The sequence below is a fragment of the Gossypium raimondii genome, chromosome 5 (genome assembly GCF_025698545.1).
Source record: "Gossypium raimondii isolate GPD5lz chromosome 5, ASM2569854v1, whole genome shotgun sequence".
In the NCBI taxonomy this organism is placed as follows: Eukaryota; Viridiplantae; Streptophyta; class Magnoliopsida; order Malvales; family Malvaceae; genus Gossypium; species Gossypium raimondii.
In genome coordinates, this window is record NC_068569.1 from 12,855,521 (window position 1) to 12,882,238 (window position 26,718).

The 26,718-nt window shown below is 33.9% G+C and overlaps 4 protein-coding genes across 6 annotated transcripts; 2 read left to right on the forward strand and 2 right to left on the reverse strand.

Moving 5' to 3' along the window:
* The first annotated feature begins 2,802 nt into the window (after nt 1–2,802).
* LOC105768990 (auxin response factor 3) lies at nt 2,803–8,681 on the forward strand. Of its 3 annotated transcripts, none has more exons than XM_052631126.1 (11): nt 2,803–3,611; nt 3,965–4,021; nt 4,334–4,501; nt 4,646–4,730; nt 4,877–4,967; nt 5,039–5,203; nt 5,786–5,908; nt 6,033–6,108; nt 6,826–6,985; nt 7,061–7,986; nt 8,420–8,681. In XM_052631126.1, the coding sequence occupies exons 1-11, from the start codon at nt 3,309–3,311 to the stop codon at nt 8,510–8,512; spliced, it is 2,247 nt and encodes a 748-aa protein (XP_052487086.1). In that variant the 5' UTR covers nt 2,803–3,308; the 3' UTR covers nt 8,513–8,681. The 3 variants fall into 3 exon arrangements, with proteins under 3 accessions (XP_052487086.1, XP_052487085.1, XP_012444770.2); XM_052631125.1 differs by having other exon boundaries at nt 2,806–3,611; nt 7,058–7,986; XM_012589316.2 differs by having other exon boundaries at nt 2,809–3,611; nt 5,789–5,908; nt 7,058–7,986.
* A 3,374-nt stretch (nt 8,682–12,055) lies between these two features.
* On the forward strand, nt 12,056–12,827 carry LOC105768991 (glutaredoxin-C9). Its single transcript, XM_012589318.2, has one exon. It carries the CDS (start codon nt 12,112–12,114, stop codon nt 12,541–12,543), a length of 432 nt encoding a protein of 143 aa, XP_012444772.1. The 5' UTR covers nt 12,056–12,111; the 3' UTR covers nt 12,544–12,827.
* Nucleotides 12,828–15,244: 2,417 nt separating this feature from the next.
* LOC105770471 (NAC domain-containing protein 73) lies at nt 15,245–17,901 on the reverse strand. The gene is made up of 3 exons (XM_012591684.2): nt 17,321–17,901; nt 17,035–17,224; nt 15,245–16,302 (listed from the first exon to the last, which is right to left on the reverse strand). The coding sequence occupies exons 1-3, from the start codon at nt 17,495–17,497 to the stop codon at nt 15,704–15,706; spliced, it is 966 nt and encodes a 321-aa protein (XP_012447138.1). The 5' UTR covers nt 17,498–17,901; the 3' UTR covers nt 15,245–15,703.
* A 4,844-nt stretch (nt 17,902–22,745) lies between these two features.
* On the reverse strand, nt 22,746–24,478 carry LOC105771344 (phytosulfokine receptor 1). Its single transcript, XM_012592776.2, has one exon. The coding sequence runs from the start codon at nt 24,211–24,213 to the stop codon at nt 23,200–23,202; it is 1,014 nt and encodes a 337-aa protein (XP_012448230.1). The 5' UTR covers nt 24,214–24,478; the 3' UTR covers nt 22,746–23,199.
* Between the last annotated feature and the right edge of the window lie 2,240 nt (nt 24,479–26,718).

The following is a 26,718-nucleotide window of genomic DNA, read 5'->3' on the forward strand; positions in this document are numbered from 1 at the left end:
AAAATTCAAAAAAAATTATTAAGAAACTATAAGACTTATAATTTTTTTAATATTTTAATTTTAAAAAGATAATTAATTGCTAACGTGGCATAGACTACCATTTGGGTGCCACATCAACAAAGTTAATAAATATTAATTTTGTCGATCAGTTTAGGGTGATATGACAAATAATATAAGTTTAAGGGTTAAAATAATCAAATAATTAAATAGAAGATTAAAATGATTATTTGTATGGAGGACTAAATAAGTGATTGTACCTTATATTATTAATTTTGACGATTTAAATAGTGTTGTAAAAATAATTAATGGAAGATTATATTAAAAAGGTGTTTAGCGCCTAGTTTATCAAAAGTAGAGTGAGCGCTCTAATCAATAGCCGGTCTAATAACGAGACAATCTTAGTGCGGTTGGTGGGACTGACGCAAAAGATTAAAGCGAGGCAAAAGGGAAATATATAAACATGTTATGTTATTTATACGCTCTTCTAACGCGCGTTCCTGTGCACCTTCATTCTGTTTTAAATAGATTTTCATGTAAGTATTTCTTTTACATCAATAATCACTTATTTTTTATTTTAATAATAAAATAATGACTTAACTTTTAATTCGATTTTAGAAAAATAACAAATCAATCTTAGTAACCATTTAACCGACCATGTTGAAGTGCTTCCTGTCATTTAAACAACCATAATTTATGAACCCTAACTGGTAGTAGAAGAAGAATAAGAGAAAAAATGGTGACAATCAAATAAAAAGAAGAAGAAGAAAAGAAAAGTGATGCTAATAGGGGTGTAGCTAGGGGGCTAGCATCACTTTAATCTTTTAAAAATTTAAGATCGCATCCTTGAAAATGATAAATTTTAATTTAATTTTTAAAAATTATAAAAATATATTTTTAGTGTCATAAAAATTAATCTATGTTGGAGTGATGCTAAAACTAGTTTATGAATCGATAAAATAATCATGAAATAGATCCGTTAAAAATGAAGAGTTGTTTTAATTTATTTTTATTAAATAAAATTGAAATGTTAGGTGGCTAATAATTGTTGTTGTATGAAAAGAGGTAATGTTCATAATTATTATCACACTAAACAGTTTTGGTTTCATTTGCTTACTTTTACCCTTTTACTTTTCATGCGCTTTAACTTTAAACGCGGCATATAAGAGATTGTGGTTGTTTTTATCCTATCAACACAACATTCATCCTTTTTATCCCTAAAAATCTATACTTTGATTTGTAAATGAGATGCAATAATAAAAGTTTGTGAAACAACGAAAATGCTATCTGCTATCGCGTCTAGTTAAATTATATTTAAAATATAAATAATAAAACTTGGACATTTTTTATTATGAAAGACATTTACAAATTGAAAAGAGAAATAATAGCACCGTTGTTGGGCAAAATGAAAAATTTTAAGATTTTGGATTGAATTTATTAAGGTAAAATGTTTAATATGAATGAAGAACTTCCAAGACGTGATAAATTTATAATTCTAACACCAAATAAGTTTAAAGAAGCAAGTAATGATTGAAGGAAAAACGCTCGTTGGTGGCGAGTGGATGTAGAAGGTATGTCTCTTACAAGTAATAATAAATGAGTTTTTAAATATAAAGATAAAAAGCTTAAAAGGAGTGAAGGGGCCAATTGGCATTGAGTTGTAAACCCGTTTGGTCCGGGTCATCTGATGCATTCATCAGCTAGGCTTTTGGGTCATTTACAAACAATTGATGGCTCTGATAAAGACCTGCCCCTTTTTCCATTACTGTGACACCCTTTGTCCTTACTTTCCCATTTTCCCTTTTCTACCCCTCAGATACAGCCACTCACATCTAATGCTAACATAACACACCCCATTCATCTCATATTCTGATACACCACCAATACTAACAAGGTTGGTCCTATGGCATCATTTCTCTGGTTTGCACTTTTATGCATATAAATGAATGCTGCTTTGCCTTCTTTGAAAAAGTGAAAGATATTATTCTTTAATTTGCACTTTTCTTTTGTTTGCACTTTTATAAATCTATGTACTATAAAGTCATGTTATTAAATAACCATTGCATTGCATGCACCTTTTTGTTTTAGAACGATGGGTCTCCGAATTTTCATTTAATTTCCAGCTACCATAAACAAAGATCACTTCATTTAGTGAATGCTTATTGTTACATCATGTTCATCTTTAATTAGATTAATGCAATACAAGCTACATGGTATAGGCTACCTCTCTCTGTATCCTAGAGTTTTTTCCTGCATATTTGATCCCCCCCCCCCAACAAAAAATTAAAGTTCATGTTTGATCTTTATATATATATGATAGAAGATTACAAATTAGGGCATCACGGTTGATCAAATATGATACGAAACAGTACAAAATAAGCAGTGGATGTAGGGGCTATTCAAACAGAATACTGTCTCTATAATAGAAAGGGTTGCTAACTCTGGTCTCTTTCAGGGTTTGGCTATTTTAGAGTAAATTCATTTCCCATCCTCCTTTTTTAAAAGTAAAAAATAAAAAAAAGTCAAATGCAGGAAGATTGGGGAAATAATGGTTAATTAACGCAAAAGAAAATACAGAGGAAATTAAAGACAAGTGGGGGAGGGACAGGAGTGAGAATTGGGGATGTAGATGGGGACAGAATGGACATCCACCCGCAAATACAGGGGACCTCGTACACAAACCCTCTGCATTTCGTATTTCTTCCTCTCTTTTTTTCTTATTTTCTTAACATTGTTTTTTTATTTTATTATTAAAATTTAGAATTTAACTTAAAGTACAAACCCAGTTAAAAGCTCAATTAATTGTCATCACTTCATATTTTTTTCTCTTTTCTGCCACACATCACCACCCAGCGGTCGCAGCAGCATTGCAGCAGTATCAGTTGCAGCACTCTGCTGCTTGCAGTCGACGAAAACCCACAAAATCAGAACTTCAGAATAAAACTTCTTTCTATAATCCCAAAAGCAAATTTGAATATGTAAAATTCCAATTAATTAAAAGCTCATAAAAGCTTTGATTTGATATCTAAGAAAAAGACTAAAACTCCATCACTCCCTAAAAGAAAAGAGGAAAAAAAAAAGGGGTTTTGTCTGTGGTTCTTTTTCAGGGCGTGTCTTGATGACTCCAACTCTCCTTTTTGTAATGCCAATGTTGAATTTTTAGTCTTTACCTTGAAAACCCATTCTCTAAAATGCAGTCATGAAATATCCTCTCCTCCATATTTCATTTCTTGTGCTCATAAGGCCCAAACCTTTCCCTTACTTCCTTAAAGTTACCATTTTTTTCTAAGCTTCTTTTCTGGGGGGCACTAATGGGGGGTTTAATCGATCTGAACACAACAGAAGACGAGGAAACGCCATCATCTGGTTCTTTATCCCCTTCTTCATCTTCAGCTTCCGTGTTAAGTGCTTCTGGCTCTGCTTCAAGTTCTCCCGTTTGTTTAGAACTCTGGCATGCGTGTGCCGGTCCACTTATATCTTTGCCCAAGAGAGGAAGTGTAGTGGTTTACTTCCCTCAGGGCCACTTGCAACAAGTGTCCGATTTTTCCGGCGTAGCTCCAGCACATGATCTCCCTCCTCACGTGTTTTGTCGGGTTGTTGATGTCAAGCTCCATGTATGCTAACCTACACATATTTTCATTGACTGTTCCTCTTATCTTGTGTGTTCTATAGATTGTCTTCGTGTCATGAATGTTTTTTTATTAAGGGGAAGTTCTGAGGATTAGGGGTTCTTTTTTCCTCCTTTTTGAAAACATGGAATTGTGGTTGTGGATTCATGGGTTTCAATCCTTCTTTTCTTCTTTTCTCGGTTTTTGGGTTTTGAATCTAGGTTTGATTCGGCTTTCAAGAGAATTGGGTTTAATTTACAGCTAATTCGAAGTCTCGGGGACAAAGAAGAGTGCTGCAGCGTGTGTGAGTGTGTTTAAAATGTGAAATTTGCTATTGAAATGTTTAATTTTGTTGGCAGGCTGAGGGTGCCACAGATGAGGTTTACGCTCAAGTTTCACTTGTTCCTGAAAATGAGGTGGGGTTTATTCTATAGTTTCTTGTTACATCTGATTAACGGTTGCTTATAAAGGTAGTAACCGACTGACTACTATGATCAGTACGAACCAAGTTACTTTATTTAGGTGTTTCAGTTTCTTAAAACCAAAGAGATTGGACAATGACATCATTCTGAACGAGAATCATTGCTCAATGATACGTTGAAATTAATTCTAAACTTTGGGTTGTCATTATCTAGGTTAATGTACTTGTTCATGGTGCTTTTTTCTGGTTACCTCCAAAGTTGAGTCTTATTTTGCTTACATTATGCTGTATGTGGCAAATTGAGCAGAAGTTGAAAGAAGGGAACATAGAAGTAGATGGTGAAGAGGATGCCGAAGCAGATATCAAGTCCACCACGCCCCACATGTTCTGCAAGACTCTTACGGCTTCTGATACCAGTACACATGGAGGCTTCTCTGTTCCTCGTCGAGCTGCTGAGGACTGCTTCCCTCCCTTGGTAATCCTCATGCACTTTTCTCCGTATTTCGTTTTGTTGTTTTCCTTGTTTTCTTAATGTATGTTCACAACGATTGATTATGTTTTGTTAAAGCACTTTTCTGGATGTATATAGTTTTGAGTTTTAAGTAGACTGGTATTGTAGGATTATAATCAGCAGCGGCCCTCCCAAGAGCTTGTTGCTAAAGACCTGCATGGCCTGGAATGGAGATTTCGACACATCTATAGGGGTATGCACTAAATATTGAATGCATTTTAATCCAACATTTTGCTAATGATGGATTTCCTTTCATGGTACAAAGGCATGTCGATCAGATCCTTGATTAGCTGTCCATTTCTCAATTTGCTGCTAAAGGTATCTTTTTGGTTTGAATAGGACAACCACGGAGGCATTTGCTTACAACTGGATGGAGTGCTTTTGTAAATAAGAAGAAGCTTGTCTCTGGAGACGCTGTGCTTTTTCTTAGGTTAAAAATTTCCCCCTCTTGTGAAATTTTAATCAATACCTCATACGAATCTTATTTAGTGTCCATAGCAGGGGTGAGAATGGAGAACTGAGGCTGGGAATCCGAAGAGCTGCTCACATTAAAAATGGCACTTCTTTTCATTCTTTGTGCACCCAGCAGTTGAACCGCAGCAATTTCGCAGATGTGGTCCATGCTATATCTATGAAAAGTGTGTTCAGCATTTACTACAATCCAAGGTATGTTGCTGCTCCAATTAGATGCTTTACAGCCAATATTATGGGGTTTCTATTGGAAATTTTATGAGAGACCGTGCAATGCTGGCCTTGGAGAGGGAAAATAATTTGACCTGAGTGAATAGCATGCATAAATGTTTAAATGGTAAATTTAGTGCTTGTAGATGCAACTTGGTTTTTAAGTGGGTGATTTTGGGTTGCATTTTTCACTTGTTTCCTCATTTAATTAAAGCCTGAATCGCACTGTACCGTATTGGGACATCCTTTCTCTATCCCGAAATAATTCACGTCTTAATATATATAAGAAGTTTGAACAGCTATCTTTAGTTTAAATACATGGTGTCATAGATACGAATTGATATTATTATTGAAAAATAATCGCAAGATTGACCCTTCGTCCTCAATATCGTCATGAATCCAAACAGGGGGAAGTACTGTGTCCTTTTTCACGCGGAGAAAACATTTAAATTACTATTGGTCCTATATACCATTGGTGGTTAAGTGCTTGTGACCCATTTGTGCTTAGTTTTGTGCATGTTCTACTTGTTCGCATGCTTCCTCAGTCATATTTTTGTTGATATCTAGCAGGGCCAGTTCATCAGAGTTCATAATACCAGTGCATAAGTTCTGGAAGAGTCTTGATCATTCTTTTTCCGTTGGAATGAGATTTAAGATGCGGTTTGAATCTGAAGATGCAGCAGAAGGAAGGTCTGACCTGATCGAACCTTTCAACTCTTCAGATATTAAATCATATTATATTTAGCCTAAAGAAGGGATGAAAGACCTACTCTACCAAGCTATCAAAGCCTTAATTCAACTTTTCATTTTGCAGATACACAGGAGTTGTAACCGGAATTAGTGAGATGGATCCTGTTAGATGGTCTGGTTCAAAATGGAGATGCCTGCTGGTATGGTTGCAGACATTGCTTATACATTTCCAAATATTATACAAGTTAATAAATGAAATATGCCTTTCTGCTTTTAATACTGCCATAGCTTGTAATAAGGTTCCATTCAAACCTTAAGGTTATTATTGTAAAATGGCTATATATGTTTAGGCTTTGACAAAAGTAATTACACAGGACAATTCTCTTTTAATGATTTGTCTTTCCGTCCTTGAAATTAAGCTGATATACCTAAATGGATAGTGTTCCTCCAATTATTTGTTTCATTACATAATTCATGTAGAATTTTTGCTTTTTGTCTACGCTTGTTTAGAAGCAGTGTCGAGCAATACTGCTTTATCCTGCAAAATACTTCTCTTGTATTATCAATAATTAACCCTCATTCGTCCAGCCTAGATATGCATTAAGCAGAATGAACATAACAAAAAATGGCCTTGTTTGGTGGACCTTATTTTCTCGAGGAAGCGCTGTACTCACTCTTAGTTAGATGCCAATTATTTAGGTTTGCATATTTGGAAGGTGCTTGCACTTCAGAACTTAAAAATAATGTTTCGAGTTTGTTCGCTTGTCGAGCTTCACATGGTTGTTTTGATTGCTTTGGTTTGGTCTTGCTAATTAGTTCTTTCATAGGCAATGTTTTGAATACCACCTCATTGGTTTATGATTTTATCAATAAATTACTCAGGAGTTAAGCTAGTAGATTTTGGGCTTATTTTGCAGGTAAGGTGGGATGATATTGATGCCAATAGGCATAATAGGGTCTCTCCCTGGGAAATTGAACCATCCAGTTCAATATCTAGTTCTAACAGCTTGCTCTCTCCTGGTTCTAAAAGGAACAGGGTTGGACTGCCTTCAGGGAAACCTGAATTTATGGTTCCTGGTAGGTGCTTCTGCATAACTAATTCTCTTTCATCTGTCATGCAACATTGTTTGACATAGTCCTTTACAACAGAAGGAATTGGAGCATCAGACTTTGGGGAATCTTTGCGGTTCCAGAAGGTCTTGCAAGGTCAAGAAATTTTGGGTTTTAACACTCATCATGATGGTGCTAATAGTCAGATAATGCACCGGTCTGAAATAAGTCGGCGCTTTCCTTGTTCTAATGGTTCTGGTATTGCTGCTATACGAAATATTGGTAGAGACACATTGGTGAATCCTGATATTTCTTATAAAGGTGTAGGCTTTGAGGAATCTTTCAGATTCCAAAAGGTCTTGCAAGGTCAAGAAACTTCTGTAAGCCCTCCATGTAGAAGAGGTCCAACTGCAGATGACACTCGAGAAAGTGACAGTCCTGGTGCTCCTGATGTTGGTCAGTTGTCAGGAACTAGAAGTGGATGGTCTTCTTTGATGCAGAGCTATAATACTCATAGTCATATAGGACCATCTGCACAAGTGTCCTCACCGTCTTCAGTGCTAAAGTTCCAACATGCAAGCAATCCATTTGCAAACGTCAATCCTATACATAACTTGAATAGCCAGGAAAAGGAGCGAAGAGTTCATAAAAGTAGTTCTTTTCATGCTCCCGAAACATATGGGGATAGGATACCATCTTCAACTGGTGGACATGGTTCCCGTAGGAGGCATCTCGGAAGCCTGGATTCATTTGGTCCTTCAGCTGATACTGTTCAGCTTGGTGATTCTCAACCTCTGTCAGCACAACCAACATTTAGGACAAGTCAAGAACTAGCTTCTTCATGTAAAAGTAGCTGCAGGCTTTTTGGTTTCTCCTTGACTGAGGGAGGACACGATGCTGCCAAGGAGGACAACATGGTGCAAGCAACCTCGTCATTGGGTGCTGGAGCTTTCTTACCTCGCATTGGGGAACAGTTTAACACACAACCTCCTGCAGTGACAAACACAGTTGGAAGCAGTTATACCAAAGTAAGCAACCTCTACGCTGTCAGAGATATTGTTTATGATATTGCATTATAGTTTAGTGATGTAGTAGAATGCAGGTCCCACCAATAAGGAGTTGTGTGTACACAGGGTTTTGGAGCTTGATGAATATGATGTTGTGATGGGAAAGTAATAACTTTTATTAGGTCTGCTTATTATTATTTTTTTTTGGGGGGGGGGGGGGCGCGTTGTGGAGATTAACATCTGACATTTTAAATTTCTATCAAGAGTGAAAGTATTCATTCTAGAGTGCCTTGGGCGGCACGAAAAGTGTTATTTGGTGTTACACGAAACGAGGATGTTGGGTTTGGTGTGGTATGCTATCTGGTTTGAAGTGCCTTGGGTGTGACTATGGTTGAAAATGGCTATGTTGGAAGTTTGAACAGCTTTCAATAGTTGGTGGCATTTCCTTTTACAGGGAATCCTGCAACATTGTCTCAAAAATTATGATGAAGATGCCACTAATGATGACAGAGCAAGAAGATGCATGCATGCCTATAGTCTGCTTTAGATGCATGCGTGTTTGGATTGCCTCCTCATCGCCTAAATTTGATGAATTGTAATTACTTTTAATGAACTACTTTGTTCTATCTTTTTAACTGACTTGTGGCTATTCTTGTATTAACCTTCATGCTTATATGGTATCAATTCTATAGTATTACAATGTTTTAGTTAGTCAACTGAATGTTAAAGAATATAATATTGAAATTAAGTTCTAGAAGGAGAATTCAACGTCGTTAGATTGAGTTCTTTTGAAATATAATAATAATAATAATAATAAAATCTTGTTCAATCTTTTAATAAATAAACACTTAGTTACATATAATTATATGTGAGCCAAAAAAAAATAAACACTATGAATTGTATTAAATCTTTTTAAAATAATTTAATTTAATTGTATTATTTTAAGTCTCGGCGCGACCTTTCGCTGGAGACCTGCCCCTAGAACTTGGGCGTTCTGGATGAAGTCAACGCCCTGCCGGCCAAGCAAATTGCCATTGATAATGCTACTTGCACGATAAAACCATTAAACGAAATGGTTGGTAATTACCGTCTCCGTATTCTTTGGTCACTCTCTCTACGTCTACGGCACACATATCATTGGCTCTTCCGTTTAGGTTGGTTTCTCTGTATAAACCGGCTTGCTGCTTGCTGTGACTTGGGTAATGACCAAAAACTTGATGTTGAATCGAAAGGCGAGATCTTTTAATAAATTTATTTTTAAATTCGGATATAAATGCATTTTAAAGTGATCCTATGAAGTGATTGGCTTATTTTTTGGATCCCATCTTAGATATGCAAACTTCTGGGTTTGAAGCATGGAGGAGCATGATGTAAAAAACTCAAAAACTTAATTGAACGGTTGTATAACGAAAGAAGAACAGAAAGTGGTGTCCAAATGGAAATGTAGGGGAAGAAACTGACTCATCAAGCATTCCCTGCAATTGCATGCAGCTTTGAACATTGCTTTTGTTGAATGATTTGAAAACGGAAGGGTGTTTGATTAGTGGGTTAAGAAAATGACCACTTCATAACTGCCTTCCATCAATAGTGTGCGGATGGACCGGCCACTTTCATTTTTTCAAACTCGCCCCTCCTTTTGGGGTCAATTTCCTTTTCTATTATTTATAATATCATTGTGACCTCATTCTTTACCCCCTACTTTATCTTTAATATGACTAAAAACAGTATTCTCTTTTGGGACAAAAACAACCTCCCATAATTCTTTCTTTTTTTTCTATTTAAATTTGTTTGTTTGTTTTCACAACATTGAATTAATGAAAATTGAACCATATACAAATATTTTATATTAAAATTTGATATATAACATTGTAAATTTATATTTAAAATCACTTGATCTTGTACGGAAATAAAATAAAATGAAATATTCTAGATGATGCCATGTTTTGCCATGTGATTTATTGTTTAAACGTTTTAAATATTTTAAAAATTAACAATAACTTATTAAATTTAAGGTGGAGACAGACCTGAGAGTATTTATATCAAATTCAATCTTATTTTTCAATTTTCAAACACTTTTTTTTAATTCATGACCCTATCTTTTGGGGTAAAATAGATTTTAAAATCATTAGTAAATTTATATTTTGATAATTTAACTTTAAAACTTACAAAATAATCATTAAATTATTTGAAAGTTTTTAATTAATTCACTGAACTATTCAAAAGTTTTCATTTTAGGCCCCATGGTGTTAATTTTTTTAAGAAAAAAGAGTCGAGCTAGTGAGCTTCAAGCAACGATTCAATTGGTATGGTGGATTAATACCCTTTGGTAAGTAGTAGAACTAGTGGTGAAGCCAAAAAAAAAATTTATTGGGGGGCGGAATTAAATTACATATTTCTACGATAGTAAAAATATAATTTTATCATTTTAATAGTCTATATCGTTATATTTTGGGGGCAAAGTACAATTCTACAATTACTAGTTTAAAATTTTATAAATTATAGAGGGCTAGATAGAAAATTTTCCATTTTAGGGAGGTCGGGGCTCTTGCCAACCCCTGGCTCCGCCATACGTTAAATCCTAATCGATTTGTCGGTCAATTAAAAAAAGTAGAGAATAAAGTTATTTTGAGTTTGACTTGTAAATTTGTTACATTTAAAGTTATTTTATAAAAAAATTGAATTATAGAAAAGAAGAGAAAAGAAATCTTTTGATTGATACAAGTAGTATAAACAGAGAAAATCATACAATGATTATTTTATAGTTTTTTTAAAATTAAATGATAAAAACATAAATTTATTAATTATTTAGTTTTGAGTGGTATATATATCTTGGCATCTTTGTTTCAATAATGAATCGATGATGACGATGGTATAGTGAACGTGGGAATAAACAAACGACCACGTCGGGATGGGGCCCATCTCAGTTCTCAAAAATCATCAAACGTCACGGTGGAAGACATGGTGTAACACGTGGATGAATGTGACAGGTAGGGAGTAATGTTGTAAGAAAAGGCCGTGGTGGATCCTTTAATGTTATCCATATATATACCATGTGTTGTCCCATGAGTCAGTCCAAGGCGATTATTAAATTAGCCGTTTAACCTTTCGTACGTTATCTTTCAGAAAGAAAAAAAAATTATTTTATTTTTTATTTAATTTCATACTTATCCCTTGACAACTCCAACATTGTGCTTAGAAAAACTCTCCCAAAGATTAAAAAGAAAAATAGATTTTTTCAATAAAAGAATATTTTTAAAATTGTTTATACTTAATGCACAATGTGTTAAACTAGTGGTCTTCAATTATATTTGAATTAAAATATTTATGTTATTTTGAAGATGGAGATATCTAAAATGTTTAAAATAATATAAAAAGGATTATATATTATCAATCAAGATTTTTTAATCAGATGAATTTTGTATTCATGCTGACGTCTTATATGGCTTGTAAATTGGACCATCTGTAGTAGGTAAAATTTTGATCACTTTGTTAAAAGTATTTAATCAATAATTAACGAATGATGTTTAGATTTTTTTTTTTTTAATCTCTGGCCATCTGAATCCAAAAGTTGACTTGAAGACTTTGTTAAATTTTTAAATAGAAAAAAATGCAATTATGCATTAAACTTCCCTTGGAATGGCCTTCTGCAGCAGTACAGCGCTTTCCTAATCTTTTCCAACTATTAATTTGGTAGTGCGGGAGAATTTGGTAAAAACAGTTTATGAAATGTTACAAGTGTTTAATCCCAATTAAAATCTTTTACCTCTGCGCCGGGATAATTTATAGTTTGATCCTTAGGTTAGGTTATGAAGATTAAATTGGCCCACGTACAATTCAAGCGAATGCCGATGGGAAATAAATGACTTTCCTTTCGGTTCTTCTGCTAGACAGAGTGTAAATGATGAAAGGGAATGTGACGTTCAATTTGGGGACCTCGCAAATTGCAGTTGGCTAACATATGGCAATCCATCTACCAAACGGTCACGTAGGCCGACATCACCCTCACCACCCCCTGACGTACTAGAGTGCGTAACTGGCGTTGACGTTAGAGTCTTCTCCGCATTTCCCTATTTATATAATCTCATAACAACAATAGAATACCCCCCCCCCCCGGTTCCCTTTCTAAGCATATATTATATATGTTCCATGCAAGAAGCAATCCCTTATAAATCATACATGGCTGCCACCGCCGGTGGCCGTTCGCGGCTTCACAATTTTCTCGAAGGCGCCGGTAATGGCGGGGAACATCGACTCGTTGCCAACGGCTGTGAAAACAATGTAACGAAATTGGTTGTGGAGAATGCGGTGATAGTATTCGGTAGACGTGGTTGCTGCATGTGCCATGTCGTGAACAGGTTGCTACTGGGGCTCGGAGTGAATCCGGCGGTTTGTGAAGTGGACGAAGAGAAGGAAGAGGCGGTGCTCCATGAACTGTCAGTAACAAACGGGGGTGGAGTTCAGTTCCCGGCTGTTTTCGTGGGAGGGAAGTTGTTCGGCGGTTTGGATAGGGTCATGTCTACGCATATTACAGGTGAATTGGTGCCTATTCTGAAAGAAGCAGGGGCTTTATGGCTATGATGACTTATAATCAATCTGTGTTTATACTCATGTTTCTTCTTCTGGCTTCCTCTTTTTTTGCTTTTAGTTGTAGAAATGCAGCAAATTTAACTTTTAATCATGTCTTTGAGGGAATAGATCGTGTACTAATTGTATGGATGTTGAGTATTGAGACAGAGGCAAGGGTTTCGGGACTTGTAAATTCCTTCATCATATCGAAAAGCTCTTTCGGGAGAACTCAGATTGAATGTAAAATTCTTGCCAATTTTCTCTTCTATTGAAATCAGAGATGGAGGCTAAAATTATATTGGGATTTTTGTAATGAAAAATCATTGAAGATGACGGATTGAATGATCGTCTGGATCTGGATTTCTACATGCTAAACCTCAACTCCTTCAATCTTGATTTGTTTAATCTTTTTCCAGAAACTAACTAAAAACCGATTAAAACCAAACAATCAGCCACCGTACTTGTAAAAATATGTATGCAAAATTTTTACCTAATTTATGCAAAGCAGGTACATTTTGTGCAGAATTGAAGTTCAAGGATGTAACGGAAGTTATCTAGATCGTTTTAGCATCAGACCTCATTATTTCTTTCAAATAACAAGCGATTTTGGGGTTCGTTTGACGAACGATGATCAGGTTCAAAAATTATTAATTTAATGGGTATATTATAAAGAAAAAAAAATTCCTAATTTTCTTGTACTCATTATTCATCTTTCTTCTCAAACAAAGTCTAAATACCAAAGCTTTGGAGAGAAAAGAAATCATGGCGGGGCCAGCTAGATCCCTCAGCCGTTTGATGGTCAACCAAATTCGGCCTTCTTTTCTCATCTTCTCCTTTTAAGCCCAAATTAATTTGATGTTGGCAATAAATGAAATTTGTATTTGATTAAGGGTGGGATGTACCAAACAAATGAATTAAAGTTCATATCGACAGGACTTAGATTTCCTTAGCTGGGTGAGGCGAAGGGTGAGTTGAGGACCGATGATATTTATCCAGTAGGCCACCTGTCGCACACATACTTGCTAAACAGGAAAGTCCACGATTTAGGTAAAAATGAAAATGTGGTACACAGAATCCAAGCTGTTAGTTCCTCGGTTTATCAAATCTGTTGTACGATGATATTAAATAAATAAAAAAAATCCGATCAGTTGCTCAAAGTTTCAAAATTGAATATGATAATTAAGAAATTAACTACACGTGTTAGCTTCAAAGCCTTTATCTGATCATAGTACTTTAGAAACTTCCATTAATCATTGACCGTTTCTACTTCCCAGAAAGAAAAAATAAATTATGGTATTCGTAAATTGGATGGTCATGCAGTGGTGGGCTGGGCTCAGGCTGAATGGTTAATGTCCAGTTTCATATCTAATAATAATTTCACTGTATTTGGAATGCACGTAATCCTTGAATCCCAGGACGTAGTTATTGATGGTACTTGCATTGAACTTGTGGGTTTAATGTCCCACGTGACTGCATTGAGAATAATGGTTAGGACACTAACGACATTCGGAGCTACCTATAACGAATTCATACATTTCTTTCCACAGTTATATTGGTATCTGTGTTTAGGTCATATAGCTTATAGCCACAGATTTTCAGGATTTGGCGTTTGCCTTGTCTGCAAGACAAGAACATATGATGTGAGCTTTTTTTTTGGGGGGAAAAGGAAAATTCTTGTTTGTCTTTTCGTTTTGTTTTGTGTTGTTTTGGGGGTCTTTCAATTTGTTAATTGGAGCTAATAAAAGTGGGATAGTTATGCCATTGATTGTAATGTGTAACTGAGTTTCTTACCATTTTTTTTTTAAATATGCGGACCACTACGAAAATCTTCCTTCGCAGTTGACGTACAAATTGATGTTTAATTCTTACCATGTTATTTGTCTGCGCCAAAGCCTTTTCCTGTCTTGTTATGCAATTGCTTCAACTGCAAGCAAATAGAAAAAAGAGAAAATCCTCCCAATGAGTGGTGAGATTAAGACATTAAATTTTCAGTTCCACTCCAAAAATTAATTTGGGAAAAAAAATGCAAAATTATGTACAGCAATTTGAAAACAAGAATACAAAATCTGGTGGGTGGGCAGAAGCAACTTGAGGGGGAAATAAATAAATAAGCCAAAATAGTAACTGGAAGTGTAAAAAGATAAACCTTCTTAATTAAGCTTTATGCCTGTTTGCGATAATGACATTTCCTAATTGTCTATTATTTTATAACAACCCACCAAGCTTTCTTTTCTTAATCCATTTGATGGGGTTAATGTCTATTTTAAGCTTTTAACTATACCCCCTTTTTTATTTTTTCGATTTAATAGTTTCTGCGAAACTAAAACTCAGCATTAAATCTCCCAAATTTCCAATCCATCATGTAAAAGACAATGTAGATTTCCTGGCCGGAACATGAATTCTTCGTCCAGCCGGCGTTGGTCTGTCTATTCAAATCCAAATCCAAAATTCTTGCATTACATTTTACACATGCCAATAATGAGATATCAATATTTTTTCAAGTCCTTGTTTGATTAAAAAAAACCTCTTGCACTTGGTGTTTCAATGATTATGGAGGAATTCAAGTTAGTTTGGGATTACAATGATTTCATATGCTTGTCTAGGGCTGTATGCTTACTAATAAGAAATAAGTTGGATGTTGTTTAAATTAAGTCATTACTTGAATCTTCAAAGAAATGTTATTAACAATTTTAGGTGCCAACAGTATCAAAAGTTCACGAAAGAACAAAAAAATAATCCATATAGATATATGATTAATCCAGAAATGGGGATGAGAACAAACTCAGGATGGAGGATTCAGATTTACAATAACAAAAAAAGAAGAAAAGAATCCATGATAGAATGAAAAAGGTACATATACATATGATAATGATAAACCTAATTATTAATCAGTAGGGACTATTACTAGAAGTTTTATGGCAGTCATATCTGTGCAATCCTACTATATATATATATAAGTCATCAAACCTTATAAGTGGATAAAATAAGGTAAAAAATATATATAAATATTATGCAAATGCCAGCAATCTCCCTTGTTTAGTCGTTTGCGATCAAGAGCGTGGTCTCATGGGCAAATCTTCCCAAAGCATCCGACTCTTTAATTTATTTGACTGTTACATGGCAACAGCAACAACCGCATAAGTCCTTGTCGTAGCTGCTCATCTTTCCATTGCTATTTTCTTTCAACTCTCCCTTTGCTTGTATCCGAGGTTAATCGAATAAACGAGGATCCATCACCTTGAACAACCAAATTTGGGATGAGCTGAGGTGGGCTTTCCCTATTATGGTGACTCCCATCATCGTATGGAATAAAAGGTGGATTGTTATGCTCAAAAAGACCCCGGCTGCCACTGCTCTTAGCCATAGGATTAGGACTTTGGTGCAGCCGGCTTCGGGTTTTAAGCTTTCGGTCGAGCGTATACTTGACACTACCGGGACCGCATTGTCTCGGTTGAGTTTGGTAAAAAACTTTGGAAACCACCAACTCTCCATCTTTCTCTTCTTCATTGTTGCCGAGGTGATATTGATGCATCACCCAGTTAGTCTTCTCAGGCTTCCTTTGCCTGCCATAGTTGGTGTAGAGCACTAAGATCTTTTTGAAACCCTTCACTGCCCCACCAACCGAAACTGCTCGGGTCTTGCCTGTTTTATGCCACCTTGTTTCGCTTCCCTCTTCATCCGTGTGAACTTTTCTTCTCTTCCTTGTCCCGGTTGTGTACGCCTTGGAGGGTCGATGGAAGAAGTGTCTAATTTGGCCATCTTTGCTTACTCCTGCAGATCGAAGGTTTTTAGTTCTAAGCGTAAACTAATTAGGTCAATTGCTTAATTGTACCAGCTATAATCAAAGCTAATATAGGCTATAATATTTAATGCATTGGAAGCGTATTAGACACCATCGATGTCTGTATTTGATGCATTCCTCCGTGAATCAAATATAAATTCATGTTTTATTAGATTACGGAATGTTAATATCAAGTGATCATAAGGTTTAGCATCAGCACTACTTTGAAACTTAAGTATTAATTAGATCATTGAATGATGAAGGGCAATGCCTAAAACATAGGATTAAGCTAGCAAGGTGGGAGGGGAATATCTAAGCCTAATCACATGTCTCTAAGAAAACATGTGGCGAGAGTAGAACCAAAGGACCTCACGTAATCAAGCCACCTAAGAAACACTGCACACAAGCAATGCTTGGCAGCTAGTATTAGCCAACTTAGGTACTTTCCTTACAGTACACTTAACTGGATTCTAATAAAAAGCTGTAAGGTTTTACGTTTTCATCTAAAATTCTTCATAGATCATTGCTAGTCCCCAAACCAAATATACATATGTATTTATAGATAGATAGATCATTGATATAGCTAACCCTACAAAAGAGAAAATTCAACACAAAATGAAATACTAATTGTATACAATTAGAAAAGCAAAGAAGCTAAAAATGTTGAGAAAGGTAATAATTAAGTTTGAATTTGGAGCTAAAATTAAAGCATCAAAGTGTACCCGGCAACTTCTCAGGATGAGTATAGCATATCCCATTTTCTCCTTCCAGTGTTGGAATAAACTCATCAAGCAACGGATGAAGCTTGCGCAGATCAGATATTACTTTGGCCTCTAAATGCTCTAAAATTTCTTGGTCAGTTGGATCAAACTTCACTCCGGCTGGTAACCCTGGCAAATCATGAATTCCCGTCTAACCCCACAAAAGATCATAGTATTTTAGTGGATCAAACCATATGGAGTAATACCGTAGCAAAACAATGATATTAGGATTAAAAACATGTAGTACCTGATCTTGGTAGGGTATGTTAAAACCACATGAAGGGCAAATAATGGTTTGGATTTCATGGATTTTGGTGTAGGAAGCGGCTGAGGTGGCAGCGACGGCGAGAGAGGGTTCTTTAGTGGCTGCTGCAACTAACTTTATAGCTCTAGCATCATCATCTGGGTTATTGCACCATGTCATCTCTCCTGTTGTTGTGGTGATGGTCTTATTCCCATCACAAAGCTGGGTTCTGGTTCCACCGTCTTCCCCACTTGTCAAACACCCCCACCACACGAAATTCTAGCGAGATTTACAATACAAAAAAAAAAAAAACCAAGTAAAGCAAAACTTGTCTCCTTTGGAGCACGTTTCCAGTTCCCCCTACTTTATTTTTCTTGATGTTTGGCAAAGGAATTTAATTCTTACACGCTTTTTTTCTATTTCTCTTTTTCTAATTTTCTGCTTATGATTGAGAGGACATAGCTGCTGTGTGCTATATCCTCCTATATCTTGGAAAACAAAGAAAGGGAGAGAGAGAGAAAGAAGGTTAAAGGGCGAAGGGTATAATAGAAAGGAGAGAATGGGATTTAATTCTTTTTAGAAAAAAATAATATAAAAAAATTTATAGGGTAAGAAATGTTGCTTGGACGCTAAGTTTGGTTATGCTAATGTAGATACGATCGTATGAAAGTATAAATGTAGTCTTGGACCTTGATCTAAACATTAAAACCCTTTACATTGTTTGAGTTAGTTAAAGAAAGAGAAAAAGAGTGGAGTTCAATATTTATAAATACGACTTTGTGTATACCAAGGGTTGGGTGGTATTTTTCCCCAAGACATTTGATCTAATTAGCTCCAATGTCATACTGGAGTATTCTTAAAGCTAATATATAAGACAAAATAAATAAATAAATAACTAAATAGCATACAATATCGTAACATAGAAAATACGAATGTAACAATATTGGTGTTTTGCACCAAACTTGTTGTGTAGCAGCAATTTATCCATTTCTTCACGTAAACTTCTCATGTGTTAACCAAGCTCCATCCTCTCTCTCTTTTAGGTTTGGAAGTTCTTTTACAGTTAAAGTCTCTCTTTATTATTTATTTGGTTTTATTAGTAATTTTGGATATTAATGGTTTCGAAAACTCCTCCCAATGATGTGAAGATTCTAAGTATGTTTTTCATATGTACCATACATTTCTTATTTTCGGAGTAATGTAATTAATTATTAGAAAACCAATTGGACAGTGTTTCATTTTCTCTTCATTAATTTTTAAATGGTGCATAAATTAATTAAAAGCTTTATTTCTAGGTTTTACAGTTAAGGGCTACCTAATTCGAATTAATTGTATTAGCTGCATTTAAAAAAAAAAATTGGGATAACTGTAGCCTCAAACTCCAAAGTGATGGTGTGATGAATGATCAAAGGGCTGGGAGCGAGTTGAAAAGTAGATGAGCGTGGGAAATCACAGTCCTTCACGTAATTAAATATAAATGGGCTTTCTCTTTTTTCATTTCTCGTGTTATCTGTTAGTTTGAGACAGCTTCTCCGAGAAGCCACGCAACTGCATCAAACTTCTTTCTTAAGCTTTCAAACTTTAACGTATGGGCTTTAGGGTTTTCTTTTTCTTTTGTTTTTATTGTTCGAACCAAATATGAATATTTTTGTTTGCGTCCATTCAAATAATTGTCCCATTCCTCATCAGCTTTTGGCTTCTTATTTGTTCATACCAAAATTTAACCCACCTAATGATTGTTTCCTTTACTTACCAAAGGATTAATGAGCAACCCAAGTATTAAGTTAAGCTTGGGGATACTTGCAGGCAAATAATGTTCATTCCTACTCCGGATTCACACTTTTGAATTTCAACATTCAGACCGAATGGTCACTTCTTTGCAATTTCCAACTTTTTCACAACCCATTATTTAAAACCGACGACTACTCTAAACCTTTTGCATGGTCCCTTCAAAGTTGACACAAATATCATCAGTTTGTAATTTTGCGTCTAGATAAAATATTACTTATACCATACATCTCAAAATATTAGTATTATATTAAGTAAATCCTTTTACTAATTAGGGCAACGTTAGCTTAGACTTGATATTAAATATTGGTTAAAGGGTAAACACGTATTTTCATATTATATAGATAACTTGAATATTGCCTGTAAAAAAAAAGAAATTATCAATCTTAAGTTTTAATGATACTTTTTCGGCTTAATGGTCCATGAAGCTATTGAACTTTTCAGCGACAAAAAAAATTCAATCAAGTCACTTCAAAAAAAAGAGAGTACTTAATTAGCCTCTCAAACGTTAAAACGAGTCAATTAATTCATTAATATGCTGATGTGGTCATTAACAACTATTGAGAAAATTTAAAATTTTATTTAAAAGATTCAAGTTTAAAATCAACTTAAACAAATGGATGTCCAAGTTCATTTAAATCCGGACATCAATTTTACCATATTCATTATCAATATAATTTTTAATTGATATATAGGAAAATTATCTTATACGTAACTTGTGAAATAGAATATTTTAGACTTTACAGATAAATTAAGAATAGTACCTCCATCTTATAGCGTATAATAAAAAATAATATATAAATAAATAGAATATTTGTTACACACTCACAAATCTAAAAAAACACCACAAACTATCTAGCTAATAATTACTTTTATAAATAAATTTTAAGAAATATTAAAAGCATTACAAAAATGAACGAGAAACGGTGGCGGTTGCTTTTCTTGCTACGTCACAACAAGTAAATCCAGAAATGGTGGTGGTTTTTTTTATAATATTTGTACAACTTTTTAATATTTTTTATATGTTTTTCTAATTTCTAATTTTTTATTTATGATTCAAAATTTTATATCTATAGTGACTTTGGATAAGTGTATGTTGATATTCAAATGCACTTAAATGTTTTTTTCGATTTTATTCTTAACTTAGAATTTTTAAATATTTATATTTATGTAAATTATCACGTCAACATTATAATAGTTAGTTGATAACCATTAACAATTAGACTAGCACAGTAACAGTCAACTATACAAAACGTTAGTCAATGATCCTAATTAATGCGTTTCTAATCTTTATGGTTTAATTGGGTTTTCTTCATAGAGGGACTCGGTTTTTTTTTCCCAAGGGTTTTTTAATCTTAAAGTCAACTTTTTTTAGTAGATATGTTAGATTCATGTTATCCATACAGTAGATATACTCGTGTTTAATTTTTAGTCCATGCATTTAAATGGCATTTACATCAAATCTAAGTTGACATGGGATTATGAGAACTCAATTAGAATGTTTTGAAATTTAAGGGCTAAATTACAATTTGGACCATAATATGAAAATGTTTAGTGCAATTTATCTTATATATATATGCCTCTCCTATTATTAAATATCTGATTGAGTTGGTGTCATGGGTTAAAAATAAAAAAATAAAACAAAATTCTATTACAAGTGAATTTTATATTTATTTTAAAATAAATAACTTAAACTATTATTAAAATAAAATTTTAATATTTTTGGAGTATGGATTCGAATCTTATTATATAGATTTATGTATATATATTCTGATCACTGAATGTTACATAATCTCAATATATGTGATGTGAAGATAGCATATATCTGGCCTGTCATTATATTATTTTTAGATTGTTTTTGGGGGAAGATGAAATCATATCATTAAAGAGAATGCGCAGGAGATACACAAAGGTTCTGCATCATAACAAGCAGTGGTGGTCGAAACCAGATAACCCAACCCAGTAGGTAATTTAGCCACAACACACATGCTAACTTGAAATTAAACACTAATAGTAATAAATTGAGTCAGGTGGAGGTTTAATTCTAAAAATTTCTTTTGGTCCCAGCCTAACTTCGCTTAGTTTGACGTGTTTTATTATTTAAAAAATATTAAGAATTATTTTATTTAAATCTAATATATTAATGTAAATTTTTTATATTATTTTATTATTTTAAATTAGTAAAACAAAACAGATTGGGTATATTTTAATTATGGTTCATGATTTCATATTCTAAATTAATTTTCATACATTAAAATATTATAAATATTAGTATTGTATCAATTAGGGCATTAAATGTGACATAGAACATATAGATCAAAATTTAAATACATTTATACATTGGATTTAGAATTTGAATATCACATGTTAGAAAAAAGATATAAATAAATAGCCCTCATAAGTTTTAATGATTCATTTTTTTATTGACATGTAAGATGTAGACTAGTGTTTAAAATTTGATCCATGCATTTTAAATATCCGCCACATCAATCCCAAATTAACATTATAGTAATGGAAGAACTTGATTAATTTGATAATGATATTATGAGAAAATATTTTGAAAATTAAAGAATTCATTATTTAGTTCATAGTTTTCGTGTATCGATGTAATTAACCAATGTTTTTAGAATCGATCGTTGTTAACCAGTCTAATTAAAAATATTAAAATTAAAACCCAATTCAACCAATTTGTACCCAATACATCATTCTCTAGACCAATAGAAAATGATATCAAACAACTCCTTGAATTAGAAAAGTATACAAATAAAGAAATAGAACTAAAATAATCAGCAATACTATACATGTTACGCAATGCATCTTGCCTGTGTGTTATAATGAAAATAGTAAAGAGGTGAGTTTTATATATTTGTGAATATTGTTTTACAGTTATGATGTAGAAGTTGAAGCAATGACACCCAACAATCACTCTTGACCCATTTATTCATTATGGCTAAGGGATACAAAACGAACCTATCAACCATAGCAAGGTTTTCTTTTTAAGAAAGATTTTTTTTACATTTAGAGGGACCATTTTGTTTTTCTTCTGTTCATTTAATTTTCCAACTTTTAGAGTAAAGTGGGCTGTTATATCACCCCCAATGGTGGGCTAACCCTCCTCTGGGCCTTTCTAATTTACAACATTTTTTCCAAGCCCAATTCATAGCTGCATCCCCTGCCTGTACTCGACAAGCAAAATTACGACTACCATTTATATATTCTTTTTCAATAAGTGTGTGTACATAATAACTTGTTCCAATGAATGTTTGGTCCTTGCATACACACTACAGGGACCCGAATTGCAATCCTTGTGGAAATCTAACACTTGTTTTAGAATTTAGATGGAGAAGCTCCGGTTTGTTGGGTATATACTATTATTAACAATTTAAGCAGAACATTGGTTAGATTCACTCCACTGCCTTGGGCTACTTTTTCCAATCCAGTATGAATAATGTAGACTTAATTAATAATGGGCAAATTGTCAAAACTGAATATTTGCTAATTAAAAAGAAAACACCAATGGCTATAATTTTACTATATACAGACAAAGCAAACAGAATCTAATGAAAATTAAAGATGTATTACATTGAACAGTATGTTGGAAACAAGAAGAAGAATAATTGGAGAGAGAATGAAAGTCCAATCAACACAAAATTGGGTCCCCAAAACCAATTTTTTTATATGAACAAAATTGTAGAAATATTGTGATTGATTCTAAACACAAATAATTGGGTAATGATTAATTTACAAAATGAAGTTGTAGTCAAATGATGGAGCCATAGCAAACCCCCCAAAATCTGATAATCAGATTGAGAAAGGCATAATATAAAAAAATTAAGGGAAATGGGTCCCTTTCACCACCAATGTAAGAAAATCCCCCCTATTTCCACACGGAAACAATGATTCCCCCATCACCGCCCCTCTCCCACCTTTATAATCTTTCATTTCAATATTTTCCCACACAGTTCTTACCCTCGTTGGCCAACTCTATCTTGCATCCATTTTGAGGACAACCCACGTGTATACAATCTAGCTTTAGCTTTTTGATGATCAAAGTCAAATAAAATAAAACAAACCCAATATTCAAATTTGGCACTCTAATGACAGACCTCAATCTCCAGATTGTTCAGAATGGATGCCACTTGAGAAATGGAAGGCCTGTCTTTTCTGTAATTACCAACACAAGCTGAAGCAACTTTTGCCAGTCTAAGAACAGGTTTTATATCAGAGGGAATTACGAGTCTAGGGTCTAAAAGTTCACTAAACCTTTTGGCTTTGATCAATGGCAATGCCCATCTCACAAGCAACCCTTGCTCACTTCTCCTCCCCGTCAAAAGTTCCAACAACACCACCCCAAAGCCATAAACATCGCTTTCCTTGCAAGCACCGCCTCCCTTTTCAGCCCAATACTCGTCATCTACATGCCCCACAAGCCCCGTCATCTCTTTGGGTGCCAAAAACGATAGCCCGTAATCACATAACTTTGCAACAATTTTCACATCTAATAATATATTCGACGCCTTTAATGCACCGTGTACTATATTGGGTGCTATCCCTTGATGCAAATACTCGATCCCCCTAGCCACCCCGGCAGCAACCCTCAAACGCCGGTTCCAATCTAATAACGAAGCACCATCGGAGTTTTCATGCAAATAAAAATCCAAATTCACCATGCCGACAAACTCCATCACGATGATTCTCTCACCCGGCGCTTGTGAATACCCTATGATTGGGACTACGTTAGGATGCTGAGCCAAAGAAAGTGTTTTTATTATCGAAGCAAACCCGAATCCAGCATTGCTTAAAACAAGCCGTGGATGTATCCTTTTCACCGCAACGAGCTCCCCGCTCGGCGATATGGCTGCATAAACGGTACCTAAGCGGCCTTTCCCGACGATCCTTCTAGGGTTAAAGCCATCTGTCGCTGCATCTATGTCGGTTAACTGATAGGAGCTGGCACAAAACTTGGCGGGGAGCTCTAATTGTTTCTGATCGGGCTTTTGTGGTTTCTTCCTGCAGATGATGATGATGAGGACGATACCAAGAATGAAAAGAGAGATGGAGAGAAGAACCAAAATCGAATCGTAAGCAATATCGTCCGTTTGGGTCATGTTTTGTGAGCTAAATTAAACTCTAGCGTCTGAAATGGGTTGGGAGAAATGGAGAAGGAAGGAGAGGGAGATTGGCGGGGGAGTTGTCTAGTCCATTCCATATACTAACGTGTTGAAAAGGGTTAATCCTAGAAATGGATGGGTTTGGACTTTGAAGTTTGAAGTTTAAAAGAGTTGAATGAAGGGAAAATGGGAGAGGTTATCATAGTTTGAGTAAGTGCACAGACTTTGAAAAAAGGGTTAGATTTGGTAAAAGAGTTGGTGTTCCGTTTCTCCAAGTCTAGCATTTTTTATTTTTGTTGGCCGACTCTAGCTTTAGAGGCTATTATTATTATTATTATTATTTTTATTAGGTACCATACTTAATCATATTTTTAATTGAAAATTTTAGCTAAGATAAGCTAATTCAGTAAGGATTAGGAGTGATTTGGATTCCAATAAATTCATTTCTATTTATTTCGTACTTCTCATAATACTTCGGTTTAATTTTTATATAAAGTTGGATTTTGAATCTTATTTTATTTTCTTGACAAAATAAATACTGTTTTAATAGTTTTTAATATTTTTAGAAAATTTTTAAATCTTTTGAGAAATATTCTAGACAAATAAAATTTCAAATAAATAAAAGATAATAAAACTCTATTTTTAAAAATAATTCCTACATGATATTTTTAAAAATATATTTTATATTGAATTTTAATTTACTTATACTATTAATTATATAAAATTTAAAATAATAAATAAAATTCGGTCAAATTTGATTAATTATAATTTTTTAACTTATATTCCGTTAACCGCTTAAATAATTCGACTCAAATTGATTTTTAATTGTAAAGGTCAAATCACGAAAATTATTAACAGGATACTTAATGACAAAACCGAACTCTAATGAATTTCAAGATGCTATGTGATACCCAACTTACGATTTAGGAAATTTTATATAAAATAAATAAAATGAACTATTTAATTTTAAAAAAAGTAAAATTATTTGAAAGATATAAATATATTAATAATAAAAATTTTGGTATTTGAACATTTTCAAACTGAGTTGGTATCGACTTGGAGGATGACTAATGTAACATTGTTTTATAAAATAGATTATATGAGAATTTAATTTTATATAAAAATTCATAAATCATAAAGGAGGATAATTTGTTTTTATATTGGATGTGTGTTGTATTGTGATATAATATTATTATATTCAAAATCTGAAATATACATTTCAAATGCAAATTAAATAGTAATGTAAGTGATGTAGGCAATACATTTGGAGGGATTGTGGAGATAATGGATGAGTAAAAGATCTTTGTCATGAGGCTTTGATGGCAAGTTCTTAAACTCTAGACTTGTCAAGGATTCAAAATGTGAAATGTTGTTGTAAAAAAATCTCATGTTGATTAAGATATGGATAACGAAAGTTTGGTAAGTTCCACTTTGAATGATGTATCTTCGTTATATATATTTCCAATTGCAAATAATAATAATTAATGAACTAATTTAATATTTGGTGCTTGGAATAAAGTGAATTCCTTTTTTGTACAAAGGTTTGAACCAATGTCTGCAGGTACCATTTAGACAAGCTCCATGCCCACCAAGATATATGGGCCAAACGAAGTGGTTCAAAATTTGGTGGAAGAAGTAGGTGGGTCGGTCCACGGCACGTATAATTTTAAATCACCCATGTTTACCTAACATTTTCATCTCTAATTTTGTTTTTGAATATTATAAACTTGGCACTCTCTTGCCTAATGCTTGATTAGTTCTTGGGGAGCTTTTATACAAGCCCCACCCACCATGGTTTATGGATATTCTTTCCATAATATAGCATTATAACATTGCATTTACTACTTCGGAACTAAAGAATACTAGTCCCTGGGGCCTGAGTTTCAGTTTTAATATAATGAATTGAAGTGATAGAGAATAAAATCATATAATTTAAACTATTATATTCAAGCAACTTTCTTTTGTTTTTCTAAAAAAGTGAGTGTGCAAAATATGATTCAACATTACTAAATATGACTTAAACCCAACTAATTCTAAGCAAAGACAAATTAGGGCATAGTCACACATAGATCATATAGGATAGGACTTAAACCTAAACACCTAAAGTTCGAGGATCTCAACCTTGCCAACACAGTCAAAGGTTAATTGAAGGGTGCTATGTTTTATTTTCAAATTACATTAACAAATTTAGATTTTGAAACAATAATAATAGGACTCACCAATAATCTAATATTACTATATTTTCAAATTAATTAAAACTATATTATTACATTTTAAAAATCATTGTACTAAGTTTAAATTTTATCATAATAATATTTTATAAAAAATAAAAAATAAATTATTCTCAAATTAATATTTATTACATTTTAAAATAAAAAAAATCCTTTTTCATAAATAATAGTATAGATGGTAGGGAATTGGTAGTATAGTAGAACCCAACTCGGGGCCTTATTGGAGGCAAAAAGAAGCCCAGAAAATGAAATACTTTGGGTGGTAATTTAG